We start from the raw sequence: 12,836 nt of genomic DNA, 5'->3' as shown, positions 1-12,836 counted from the left end.
ACGAAAAAGGCATCTAGGACGGCTGATTCAGAGAAATCATCAAAAGTCGCTAAACAATTCAGAAAACACATCTACAAAGTGTAAACGACATCACCGGTGAATCAAAGCCGAAAAGGAAGGAGGCGACGGAGAAGAGAATCGCGAGAGTTACAAAACCTAATCGAAGCCAAGATGACTGCGAGAGTAACAATTGCGGGTGAGGTGGGTTGGTATTAGATATTTAGATGGGTTGGTAGATATTAATAATGGGGTATTAAACTTGTTTTAATTTTGTTATTTGTGTAAAAATATAGAAGGAACATTTTGTAATAAAATATAAAAATGAAGGTATTTGTTATTTTATATTTGTGTAAAAGTTATTAAAATAGAAAATAATAACATTGTAATGACACGAATAAAAATAGAAAGTGGCCTTTCAATGAGACGAGAGAAGTATAAAATTATTTTTAAATATCATATAAGATTTGATATTTTTAAGAGAAAAAATTAATGGGTGAATAATAAATTTTTTTGGATAAATAAAATTAAACACTTTTTTTTTTAAAAAAAAAGTATATTTCAAGTAATAATAATTATTTGTTATAAATAATTTATTTTTTTAAAAAATAATATTATTAAAAATAATTATATAAGTTATTTGTCTAAATACAAATAATAATTTATATCAAAATTATTTACTATTTATTTTACTCAAAGAATATTAGAATATTAAGTAAATAAATATATTTCGCTCTATTATAACTATATCATCAATTAAATTAAATACAGTTTAACTTTTTAATATACAATATTTTTAAATTAATTGTGTAAAAAGAAAAAGACATAATGAAATGAGATTGAGTGAGCATTATTTTATATAAAGTAAAATTTTATTCAATAAAAAATTAAATTATTGTTAAAATAAATTAAAATATAATTATATTTTATACTTATATTATTAGTTGTGAGCCTCATTTAATAAGTAGGATCCACCTCATTAATGAGAGTTGGAGTGTTTTTTTTTTTTTTTTTTATTTTTTTTTTATGATTTGAGAATTTACATTCATTGTTCGAAAGTGCATACTAGTAAATCTCGAATCTAATACCCTGCAAATCAGGTCCAACAAAAAAATCACACTAAACGAACTATAAAATAAATATTTTTGAGATTAATATTATCGATAACAGCTCCAAATTTCCAAAATAAAGTTGTAAAATAGAGACAAAAACTTGAAATAGATATTAAACATAATAATATAATTAGAAAATAATTATTAATAAATAATAGTAGTGGTATAGAAATTAACTTTTAATTCCACCTACACACAATAAAGGTATTATACGTATATAAGTTCCAATACTCATATCTGTTTGTTTTATTATTATTAAAAAATAAAAATAATACCGTTCCAAAAATGGATTAGTGTAAAGTTCACGAAGGTGCGTCTGCGTTACGTCTTTTCCCTATAAAAGCAGGCAGCAGACTCACGCTGATTCTCACTCACTTGTCTCTCTCCATCACAAGGTTCGCAGTTCTCTCCAATTTCGATTTTTTTTGACTTTGATTTGTTTTCCGGTGTTAATATTTGGTTGATTTCTTCGTTGTTTTGTCTTTTTTTCTTTTTTTTAGCGCAAGGTTGAGTAATTCCAGATGTCAATGAAGCGTGCTGCTTCGTCCGCTGTTCGTGCTGTTGCTTCCTTGGGGAATTCTCCAGTTCAAGCCAGAACTCTTCACGTAAGCGTTTTTTTTTTTTTTTTTTTTTTTTGTGGTTAGTATAAGTGTTCATTTGTTTTGGATTTTTTCCTGCCTTTGATTGATTTGGCGATCTCATCTTTGTGCTTTCGATTGTTTACCGCTTGATTTGCGCCACGGATCTTTTGTTTGTGATGAACTTGGCTCGGGTGAGGTGAGCGTGGTTTCACTTGAATCGCAATTTTTTTTTTTTTTAATTGTTCATTTCTCGATTTTCTTCTTCCTGCAACAGTTTAATTGCACTTGACAACGATTTTCATCGAAGAAAGCATAAATCTCCTCACTGTTCTAGAAAGTGCGTTAGAAAGCACTGCGACATTTTTGTCGTATTACTATGAGTCATCTTAGCCGTATATTAATGGACGTCGGAGATCGACTAGTTTTTCTATCCAATGAGTGGATTAGATTCATATTTCAATTATCCCAGCCCAAAACTTACAGGTGATTCTAGAACGTATCGACTCAAAACTTAAAAGTTAAAACAATAGTGCAAAGATATTTCTATTCGATTTCATAAAAAATGGATATGATTATTTCGACAAAAAGACTTTGGAAAAGTAGAAATGGATATTCATGAGATTGATTGACACTAGCAAATTGCGAAATCACACACATTCCATTTCCTCAGGCTTCCCCAGGCAGCAAAAAGATCGTCGGTGTCTTCTACAACGCAAATGAATACGCTTCACTGAACCCCAATTTCTTAGGCTGTGTCGAGAACAGCTTGGGCATTCGTCAATGGCTGGAATCGCAGGGTCATCAGTACATCGTTACGCCAGACAAAGAAGGACCAGAATGTGGTAAGATTTCAAATTCAATGCCAATGATCTAAATCTATCCATTCTTAGTCCTCCACAACAGCATTAATTCCTCCATCTCTTCGAATTATTATTATTATTATCATCTGCAGAGCTTGAGAAACACATACCTGATCTCCATGTGCTGATAACCACTCCATTCCACCCGGCCTACGTCACAGCAGAAAGGATCAAAAAGGCCAAAAACCTACAATTATTGCTCACCGCAGGCATAGGCTCGGACCACATCGATCTCAAAGCTGCAGCAGATGCTGGATTAACAGTGGCAGAGGTCACAGGCAGCAATGTTGTATCAGTTGCTGAAGATGAACTCATGAGGATCCTCATCCTAGTCCGGAACTTCTTGCCTGGTTACCATCAAGTCATTAACGGCGAATGGAATGTCGCCGCCATTGCTCACCGAGCATACGACCTCGAAGGCAAGACAGTCGGCACAGTCGGAGCAGGACGAATTGGTCGACTACTCCTCCAGAGATTGAAGCCATTCAACTGCAATCTACTCTACCATGACCGCCTCAAGATCGACCCCGAGCTGGAGAGCCAAATTGGAGCCAAGTACGAGGAAGATCTCGACGCAATGCTCCCAAAGTGTGACGTAATTGTCATCAACACACCTCTAACTGAAAAAACAAAGTACGCCCCCAACCACTAAACTTCCTAATTTCCCGTCAATCGATTCATGTCTATAATCTCAATTTTACAGGGGCTTGTTCAACAAGGAAAAGATCGCGAAACTGAAGAAAGGAGTTCTAATCGTGAACAACGCCAGAGGCGCGATCATGGACACTCAAGCAGTCGTCGACGCTTGCAACAGCGGCCACATTGCAGGTAACCCATCGTCTATCAATCACAATATTCACAAAAAAACACATAATTAATTGCATAAACCGAGCAATCCTCACCGTCAGGATACAGCGGAGATGTTTGGTACCCACAGCCGGCCCCGAAGGACCACCCATGGCGATACATGCCAAACCAAGCTATGACCCCTCACATATCCGGAACCACCATCGACGCCCAGCTGCGCTACTCAGCCGGAGTCGAGGACATGCTTCGCAGGTACTTCAAAGGTGAAGATTTCCCTGCACAGAATTACATTGTTAAGGATGGAGAGTTAGCGCCGCAATATCGTTAGATCTTTAAATCCATCCCCTGCCCTTTTGCTCGTCCTCTTTCCCGTCTGCGAACTCGAAATATTTATCAAATAAAATGTACCGTCGCTTTTCTTCGGTTCATACATAACATATCCATCTAAAAAGTCACTCGAAACACAAAGAATTGGAAAGCCCGACCCAACGGTCGAAGCTAAGCAGCAATCTTGTAGCTCGGATTAACAAGATTATCCAAACCTGCTACAACTTGTATCGACTCCACGATGTCTCCAACCTTTAGGTCCGCCAAGAAATCTTCGTTTTCAGTAACGTAACCGAAAACTGCATATCGACCGTCCAATATGTTTGCGTTGCTTGGAGTCAGCTCGCTCTCTTTCAACAGCCAAAACACCTGACTCGATGCCGAGTTGTCCTCAAATTCCTACAACAACAAAAATAACAGGCTCTCGATCAAACATTCATCCGAAACAACATAGTAAGTAAACAAAAGCTTAGATTCTCACATCCCGGGCCATGGCCATCGTTCCGAATGCATTAAACGGCAGCTTTGTCTGAGCCTTATACAGGCCAAGCTCCTGTCCAAACAACAAAGTCATTACCCGACAACCGAGTTTCTAACATAACAACATAACCAAGATACTCGAACAGCTTACTTCCAGCGTTTCCCCGTATAATGGCGCTTTCTCTCCAACAACCATAATCTCCAAAGGGATCGTCCGAGTTTTCTCAGTGCTCGGATCGATAAACCCCTCGGCCGGGCCTTCAGGATCACCCGTTTGGACAACAAAACCGTCCGCTGCACAAGAAACATAACACATGTAAGAGCCAATAAATAAAACTAAAAACCGAAACAACCAAAATCACCCTCGACTTGCCTCTCTGGATCTCCATCCCGTCGTAGAAATGCCTCTGTACTAAATCCACAAAATTCCCAGCCGTGACGGGGGCATTGTACCCGTCCAGAACAATCCGGAAGACGCACTCTTCCAAGTTGGGATTGTCCTTAACCTTGACCTTCATGTCCACCGTAGCTCGGCCCTTGAGCAACGGCAGGTTCTTGTATTCTTCCGGAACTTCGTAGGGAAACCCGTCCACCATATCCTCTTCGACACTGCAGAAACCGAATGCCCCACGAAGATCTCAGCTGCATGCAGTCAATCACCAACAAAGGGCATAAATATGAGACAAAACTAGCATACTTTAGCAAGGCTATGTGTTCTTTTTTTTTTCAAAATTTTCGAGTCCCCTGTTTTCTCTAGTCTACTTAGACCTGTTATCCGAGCCGAGTACCTCATTTTCAAACTTTCATTGAACCGAGCCCAAACTCACTTAATATATAAACAAGCTCTAATCCTAGTTCAGGCCATAGACAATGGGTGTTTTATACTTACACGATTTCACAAAAATATTATTCAAAAAATATACCTGAAACAATAAAAGTCAATCAAAACACACAAAATATCATTCTTAATACTTTCACGATTCCATTTCTCAGAATAAAAATACCTAAAACTATGAATGCTAAGCAAAAACACTCAATCTTTCCTAATCAATGGTGGTGATTATATCACAAGTATCGTACCAATGCAGCTGATCTAAACTACACAATCTGTTCTGAATGGCAGCAATATTCGAAGATTACTACTAATCTCTAGTGAAATCACATACAACAATTCAATAAAGCATAGCAACAAATATCATAACTAAGCAAAAACAAGGCTTAAAACACTCAACTTACCCTCCAACATAATTAAGCAGCTCCTTCTGCTTCGGCACAACTGCCTCACGGTCGCGGCTCTCGGCGATCTTCTGAAGCTCATCCATTCCTACTTCAAGCTTGTTAAGCAATGCAACCCCATCGTCGACTTTCGACTTAGCCAGCCCTTTTACTATAGCTGTTCTTCCTTCCTTGAGAGCCCTGGAAGCCTGCCTGACATTCTACACCACAAAAGAAAAGGGGGAAATGATCAAACCCTCATTTATAGTGATAAATAAAAACACACACAATCAAGATTGAATCTTCGGCCATGAAAATGTAAATGTAAATGTAAATGTCCTAACTCTTTCGACGGATTCAAGGCCTTTCCCACCAGAAATCTTGAGGCTATCAGAAATTTCCTCAAGTGGCTTCTGCACATCCCTTATAGCTTTGTTATCTATAGGCAAAGCATACCTCAGCAATGCCCCAGGATCCTTAATTGGAGGCCCTGAAATCAAGACTGAGATATCTGGCAATATTGGGGAAATAGGTACAGCAGCAGCATTTGCCGGGCCGGAATATTCTGAAGTAGGAATTCCGGTGAGTAATCCGACGGCCAGCGCAAGAGAAAGAGTGCTGTTCTTGAGGGAGGAAAGCCAATCCCTCTGATGGAAAAAAAAAAAAAAAAAACATCAAGACATTATATTCAATTTCAAATTCCCTTATATGCAGCGAATATGTAATTCAAGAAACTTTGAACAAACCTGTTGATCGGAAGCAGATTTTTGTGAGAGGGACAATGGGGGTGGGTGGTGAGTGGAGGTGTGAGGAGAAGATGAAATATTGATGATGGATTTATGGGTTGGGAATTTCTTGATTGGGGTAAGTTTTGAAAAGGGGTGGTGGTGGTGGTGGTGGCAACAGCTGACGACTGCCATTTTGGGGAGAGGATTTGGGAGGGAGGGGAAAGGGATTTTTAGTCACAGGATATGGACAACATTGGAAAATGAAATAAAATAAAAATGAAATAGAATGTAGCTTGGGAGAGGGAGAATAGAGTTTAGGGGGAGTTGGGAGGGAAGATAAGAGAAATCTGGTGAAGAAGAAAACAGGGCATGAGATCGATTTGAGTATTTGAAGAATAGAATCGAATCGAGGGTTGGTGTTTCGAGTCAACCTCACAATGTGGATAAGATTGATGATATCTTTGATTGAGGTTGGGTGTGTGTTTTAACTTTTGATTTGATTTGATTCTTGGACCGGGCCTTTAATTATTGGGCTGGAATATGTTTCCTTACAAAAATAAACATTTAGATTCACGTGATAATGATGATAATAATAATAACTTGCTTGTAGTATGCATAGCCATTTGATATGAATAATAATGGTTCATAAAAGAGAAAATGTATCTTGAAAATAGAAGATGCATATGGTAAAGAAAGAAATCATAAAGAAATTATTAAACTTGTGGGCGGTTGCCGGCGGTGTTTTGGAGCTGGACTTCGGCGGCGGCGGCGGCGGCGCCGGGCTTGACGTCAATTTGGGTCTTGTGGAATTTGGGGTAGATCCAAGTGTAGTAAGCAAGGACGGAGAGCTGGATGAAGCCCAAGAGAGCGCCAATGCCATTGGCAGTCTACAGTACACCAACAACAACAAATTCTTGAAAAGAGAAGCTAGAATTATGATTATTATTATGGAAATGAATTTGAGGAGAAAGGGTTCTTACAGCAATGTAGGGGTCAAAAGATTTGAGATTAGCATAAGCAAACCAGACAGTGCCGTTGGTGAAACCAGCCAGGCAGAGCCAACCGGGCAAGTACTCGGCGCTTTTGGTCTTCAACACTCTTCTCTGATGGATTAAATTACAAATTAAAAGCATTTTTCACTTGGATTATTAAGAATTGAATTTGCGAACATTCTTGAACAAGAGAGAGAGAGTAGATAGATAGAGAGAGAGAGAGGGTTACCAGGATGGAAAGTGGGGAGCCGTACATAATGATACCAAACACCACGCAGATGATACCGACGAACATTGACCTTCTGGTGTGGGTGTGGAAGCATAAGAGTGTGATAACCGCAACGATGCCAAGGAGGAGAAACTCAGCGAGCAGGAAGAGGATTATGATTCCCTAATAAGAGATGTAAACAGTAATTTTCTATTAATCTCAAACATTATTGATCATCGATCAAATACTGAATCGTGAATAATATCGATACCCTCTCGTGTAAAAATCAAGGAATTCGATTACTTACCCTGTTCTTCTTATTGGTGTAGATGAAGAAAATTAGGAGGTAGCATAGCTCCAGAAAAAGACCAGCGCCATTGATGGTTATCACAAGAGTGCTGTCAGGATGAACTATCGGCAAACCATAGAAGATCCAAAAGAGACAGTTCATCACACAGGCGATGTACGGGTATGGGTGGAACTGCTCCGAGTCTTTCTTTTTTAGTATTCTCCAAAATGTAGGGCTACAGATTCATAGTCAGTGCAAATTGATTCCGATACAAAAGTATGATAATAGAAATATTTTTTATAAATTGAATATATGTTACCATGGAGAGAGAAAGAGTAGCCCGGAGATAACATTTCCTGTTGAATTGTGAATAAACAGAAAAACTCAACCGAGAAAAATTGCATGAGTAGCATATATTCAAATTGACAATTTCAATATCCAAAATGCTAAATGCATATCTCATCTGTTTTATAATCGCAAGTGTTTATAATCAGTGTGCCACAAACAGCCATTTGAATACCTAAACATACAATTATTGGCGTGCATGGGCTAACAGATACTACTAAACAAATCAAAATATAAGAAATTGATACTAGAATCATTTATAAGCAACTTATTAGTATTAAACAGAGAACAAAACATCACAAAACGAGAACAATCTGAAGATTATCAACATATACAGTTATACAGTGTTATTTTTAAAAAATTCATCAGTAAATCCTTAAGCAAAAACGTTAACACAAAAATCCTGAGAATGAAAACAGTAATCAAATAGTGAAAACACACTAAATAACATATACTCAACCATCAAACATAGCCAAATAAAAAAATAAAATAAAATTCAGAAAGCAAATACATAAGAAATAAACAAAAAGGTGAAACGTCCTTCCAGTGTACGGATGATAAGTGAAAACTCAAACGAATCTGCAAAGCCGATACAATTCTAAACGAATTCTTCATGTCACACAAAACGCGCAGCAAAACCGCCACAAATAATGCACGAAGCACTAACCGACAATTCCGACGATAGTGCGGGCGAGATCCTGTCCTTGCAACATCCTTTCAGCAAAACCACAAATCGAAAAAGCTCTTCGGAAGAACAAACATAGCAGCAGAGGAGCGACGGAGATCCAGCGACCGACAGAAGAACACCAAATCAAAACCACGTTCAGATTCGAAAATGAAGAAAGCAACTCATCTAGTAGGCTCATACACACACACACACACATATATATATATATGTATATGCACAGGTGAACTAATGCATATACCTTCAAATTAATTTTCGTCGTCAATACACCGCAGTCACAGAGCTGAAGCTTCGATAGTTGATGAGGAGATTTCAGAAATAAAAAACACTTCTATTTTAGAGACGAAGGAGAAGTGAGGAAGAGAATGAAGTTTTAGGAGAACGAACATATATATACACAGGCATAGTTTATTATCAGGTCTATATATATATATATATACACACACAGTATATATAATGCTGTAACAAATCTCAACAGATTACAGGACAACACTAACAGATTTGTGAGGGGAACATTTTCCTTTCTTATTTTTTAATCATTTAATTTAAAATTATATGAATTTCCTATATATAATTAAAAAAAAATAAAAAAATAACAGTATCTATAATGCTGTAACAATAAGATTACGGAGATTTTAATTGTAAAAAAAAAAATGTTTATCAATACATGATCTAAGAATATAATTGTAGAAATGCAAAACAATAGTATTATATAAAAAATAAATAAATTCATAAAACTAGAGAGCAATATTTAAAATATAATTGAATAAAAGTTAAAACAATATTAATATCTTCTAATTAATAAATAATACTACCTTTAAATCAGGCCCGACGGAAAAGTTATACTAGGCGGATCATGTGTGGCAGATAACCTGACCTGAGGCGTCGGTCACAAATCAAATTCCTACACGACCAGACCTTCACATTTTATTATTTTAAGTAAATATGGACATGTTACATATTAAGTATATTTTTAAATTTATATTTATTTATATAAATATTATTATACTAATTTACAAAAAATGTAATTTTTAGAGTAAAAATGTAGTTAAAATACAATATTAATTAAATAATTAAGTAATTTATGAGTGGGTATAGAGAGAATATAATTTTTTATTTAATTGTGTGTGATTATGTGTATTTACATATATTAATTAGAAATTATTACCTTTACTAACGGCACTTTTTATCCGAAGATAATTCTAAGTTTGAGGTAATTATAAGGTAGGATTAAATTTAAAATAGCTGTAAAATAATTATAATTAAGAGAAGATTCAGATTTGAAATTATCCATTCTTCTTCTCAAAAAAATCCATTAACATTAAATGGTGTGTGCAATAAAAATAATTAATATTATACTATATATGTTTCTTCTTATCCCTTTTATACACTTGCTCGTGACATTATATACTATATCTTATTCAATTTTCCACTTGTAAGGTATTTTAACGTTAATAAACTCATATTCAAAAATATATATAATGATCCAATTATATTAGTATGGATAAGATAATATTTTCTTATTAATCAAATATTACCTAAATAATCATCTTTACAATTTATTACCTTTTTTTTTTTTTTGTTACAGATTCTATAATATGGTTAGTGAATTAATATGAAGTGGTCGATTTGTCTCGTCCTCTTTGAATTCAATTAATATATTAGTCAAAATTCAAAATTCTTTGGGTAAACTGTTTTTTTAGTCCCGTAACTGAACCCCTTATTATTTTAGTCCCGTAAGTGGAGCCTGTCTCGTGGCCCGCGGGAGGTGACGTGTTCGCCAGGTGTCGCTGACCTGGCGGACACGTCACTACAAAAAGATGATATATTTGTAGCGGAATTTCGTCCCTAAAGTTCACGTAGCTAACGTAATTGCATTCCTAATTCCGTCTCTAACGTCATTAGTAACACGGAAAAAGTAGATTTAAAGACAAAAAAAGTTTTGTTACAAAAATAATTTTTTCTTGTAGTGCGTGGATTTTTATTTATTTTTTATTTTTTAAATTTTTTTAAAAACTTATTTTTAATTTATTTTAAATTTTATTTGTATTTTTTTTATTTTTTTATTTGGTCCAATTAAAAAAATGAAAAAAAAAAATAAATCCACATGTCCGCCAGGTATTGCTGACCTGACGGGACACCTGGCTGACACGTCACCTCCGGCGAGCCACGCGGGCGTCTCCGGCGCCGGAGGACTAAAACATCAAAAAAATTTTATTTATGGGACTAGTTTGCGACAGACTCCACTTACAGGACTAAAATGATAAAGTGGTCAAGTTACGAGATTAAAAAAACAGTTCACTCAAATTCTTTTGTTTGTTTTGTTTTGAGTTTGTTCTTTTCAGAAAAAAAAAAAAAAATTCATGTTAGTGTTGTGAATTTATTATTAATTTTCTTTTAGTTCATTATAGATATTAAAGGTAACATTTTTAATTTAAAAATATATTAAATATAAAAAAGGAGAAGAAAATCACCCACCAAAATACACCCAATATTTTAAAGAAAATTTAATTTACTATAAAACAACATTTTAGCATTAATCTTTTCACACATATATATATATATATATTAGTAATTAGTTCTATGATTTATTGAAAATATTAAAAGGTGTATTTATTTGGAGTTTGAGTTTTAAATTTTTGTTTTGACCAATAGGTTATAGATTTAAATAATTATTTGTTATTGTTAGAATAACTAAAATAAACTAATATTTTCAATTAAAAATTAAAGTTACAATAGTGTATACATGATGAACTTTGGGCCCAACTATATAATAAATATGTACAATTAAATATATGTGCAAATATATATCAACATCTTCTTCAAACTTAAAATGAGGTTTTAGAAATCAACTTAGCTAGTTCAATTATTCAAAACGGCTTGAAATGAGGAACTTGATAAAGTTGTCGTATTATTGTTAGAAACAGTGGAAGATAATGAAATAATATTGTGAGCAACGTGATAGCGAATAAGATGATAGACAATTTCAATGTGCTTTCGTATGCTCATAAAAAATATCATTGCTCAAAACCTTCATAACACTTTGAATGTCGCAAAGAACAATAGTAGTTGAGGATTGAAGCACATCAAGATTAGCCAACAACTAATGAAGCCATATAAACTCTGGAGTAGGGTCGAGAAGAGCATAATACTTTAATTCAACGTTGGATTGGGAGACAAGAACTTGTTTCTTGCAATGACAAAAAATAAGAGAATCACCAAAAAAAATAAATATAGAAGTTAGTAGTCGATCAACGATTAATGACGAGTGAGTCGAATAATGAAGGCCATGTAGGGGAGTCCTCTTGATGTACCAAAGGATCTGTAGAACAATAGCATAATGAGTCGTCTGAAGAGCATACAAAAATTGATTGATGACATAAACGACATAGACAATACTGGGGTAAGTAACAATCAGGTAGATCAAAATTCCCACAAGTTGACGATACAAAGTAGAATTATCAAGAGGGATGTTATCCATTAAATAATGTGACAATTAGAATTTAAAAAGGTGTAGGAGTAATTTTGGAATCAATGACTATAATGATTATGTAATCCACATAGAGTAGAAAAATAGTAATGCCAGATGAAACGATACGAATGAATAGGGAAAAATCGTGATAGCTGGAAGAAAAGCCAAAATAGAGCTAAGTTAAGCTAAATTTTGCAAACCACACGTAGGGTTCTCGTTTCAAACAATAGAAGGCATGATGAAGTTTACATACCTTAGAGGATTGAGGAAAATCAGGGGGTAGAGACATATAAATATCCTTGAACAGATCACCATGCAAAAAATGCATTCTTGACATCTAGCTGGAGAAGTGACCACCGACGAACAATAGCAATAGCCAATAGACAACAAACATATGTGAAATGCACAACCAGGGCAAAATTCTCCTCATAACCAATACCATACTCTTGTATGTAACCTTTAGCTACCAAACGGGCCTTGTACTATTCGACAGATTCATTAGAGTGAGTTTTGATCCAAATCCACTTACATCCAACAAGTTTCTTCCTAGGTGAAGGATCAACTATATCCTAAGCATGAGTTTTTTCCAAAATATGTAACTTCTCAAACATAGACTGCTACCACAAAGGGTCCACCCTTACGGAAGGATCTAAGTTCATGGTGTGACAAACTGGTAGAGTAACAATGATAATAAAGTAAATTAGTTTAAGCATGATTGATTCAAGTGGAACGCTGAAG

At 35.3% G+C, this 12,836-nt stretch overlaps 3 protein-coding genes across 3 annotated transcripts; 1 reads left to right on the top strand and 2 right to left on the bottom strand.

Moving 5' to 3' along the window:
- The first annotated feature begins 1,358 nt into the window (after window positions 1-1,358).
- Window positions 1,359-3,792, top strand: LOC127257958 (formate dehydrogenase, mitochondrial). The gene is made up of 6 exons (XM_051284560.1): window positions 1,359-1,504; window positions 1,610-1,714; window positions 2,361-2,532; window positions 2,643-3,183; window positions 3,254-3,378; window positions 3,459-3,792. The coding sequence occupies exons 2-6, from the start codon at window positions 1,631-1,633 to the stop codon at window positions 3,683-3,685; spliced, it is 1,149 nt and encodes a 382-aa protein (XP_051140517.1). The 5' UTR covers window positions 1,359-1,504; window positions 1,610-1,630; the 3' UTR covers window positions 3,686-3,792.
- On the bottom strand, window positions 3,730-6,499 carry LOC127257957 (peptidyl-prolyl cis-trans isomerase CYP38, chloroplastic). The gene is made up of 7 exons (XM_051284559.1): window positions 6,126-6,499; window positions 5,724-6,026; window positions 5,401-5,600; window positions 4,538-4,773; window positions 4,316-4,458; window positions 4,166-4,237; window positions 3,730-4,083 (listed from the first exon to the last, which is right to left on the bottom strand). Exons 1-7 carry the CDS (start codon window positions 6,297-6,299, stop codon window positions 3,856-3,858), a joined length of 1,356 nt encoding a protein of 451 aa, XP_051140516.1. The 5' UTR covers window positions 6,300-6,499; the 3' UTR covers window positions 3,730-3,855.
- Window positions 6,500-6,741: 242 nt separating this feature from the next.
- LOC127257959 (bidirectional sugar transporter SWEET6b-like) lies at window positions 6,742-9,022 on the bottom strand. Its single transcript, XM_051284562.1, has 7 exons — window positions 8,868-9,022; window positions 8,609-8,685; window positions 7,916-7,952; window positions 7,615-7,831; window positions 7,329-7,490; window positions 7,088-7,210; window positions 6,742-6,994 (listed from the first exon to the last, which is right to left on the bottom strand). The coding sequence occupies exons 2-7, from the start codon at window positions 8,652-8,654 to the stop codon at window positions 6,821-6,823; spliced, it is 759 nt and encodes a 252-aa protein (XP_051140519.1). The 5' UTR covers window positions 8,655-8,685; window positions 8,868-9,022; the 3' UTR covers window positions 6,742-6,820.
- Window positions 9,023-12,836: the final 3,814 nt, after the last annotated feature.

The sequence above is a fragment of the Andrographis paniculata genome, unplaced genomic scaffold (assembly GCF_009805555.1).
Source record: "Andrographis paniculata isolate CXL003 unplaced genomic scaffold, ASM980555v1 Contig59END, whole genome shotgun sequence".
NCBI lineage: Eukaryota > Viridiplantae > Streptophyta > Magnoliopsida > Lamiales > Acanthaceae > Andrographis > Andrographis paniculata.
Note: the sequence above shows the minus strand (reverse complement) of the source record. Positions and strands in the feature narration are given on the sequence as shown.

What these genes read in the sequence shown, in the direction of transcription:
- LOC127257959 (XM_051284562.1), bottom strand. Translation starts at nt 8,654, where the DNA reads ATGTTGCAAGGACAGGATCTCGCCCGCACTATCGTCGGAATTGTCG. An exon ending in ACACCAATAAGAAGAACAGG is followed by an intron (nt 7,491 to 7,614) that starts GTAAGTAATCGA and finishes ATCTCTTATTAG; the next exon opens with GGAATCATAATCCTCTTCCT. An exon ending in GCTCCCCACTTTCCATCCTG is followed by an intron (nt 7,211 to 7,328) that starts GTAACCCTCTCT and finishes TTAATCCATCAG; the next exon opens with AGAAGAGTGTTGAAGACCAA.
- LOC127257957 (XM_051284559.1), bottom strand. Translation starts at nt 6,299, where the DNA reads ATGGCAGTCGTCAGCTGTTGCCACCACCACCACCACCACCCCTTTTCA. An exon ending in CTGCTTAATTATGTTGGAGG is followed by an intron (nt 4,774 to 5,400) that starts GTAAGTTGAGTG and finishes CGGTTTCTGCAG; the next exon opens with TGTCGAAGAGGATATGGTGG. An exon ending in TATACGGGGAAACGCTGGAA is followed by an intron (nt 4,238 to 4,315) that starts GTAAGCTGTTCG and finishes TTGTTTGGACAG; the next exon opens with GAGCTTGGCCTGTATAAGGC.
- LOC127257958 (XM_051284560.1), top strand. Translation starts at nt 1,631, where the DNA reads ATGTCAATGAAGCGTGCTGCTTCGTCCGCTGTTCGTGCTGTTGCTTCC. An exon ending in TTCAAGCCAGAACTCTTCAC is followed by an intron (nt 1,715 to 2,360) that starts GTAAGCGTTTTT and finishes CCATTTCCTCAG; the next exon opens with GCTTCCCCAGGCAGCAAAAA. An exon ending in CCTCTAACTGAAAAAACAAA is followed by an intron (nt 3,184 to 3,253) that starts GTACGCCCCCAA and finishes TCAATTTTACAG; the next exon opens with GGGCTTGTTCAACAAGGAAA.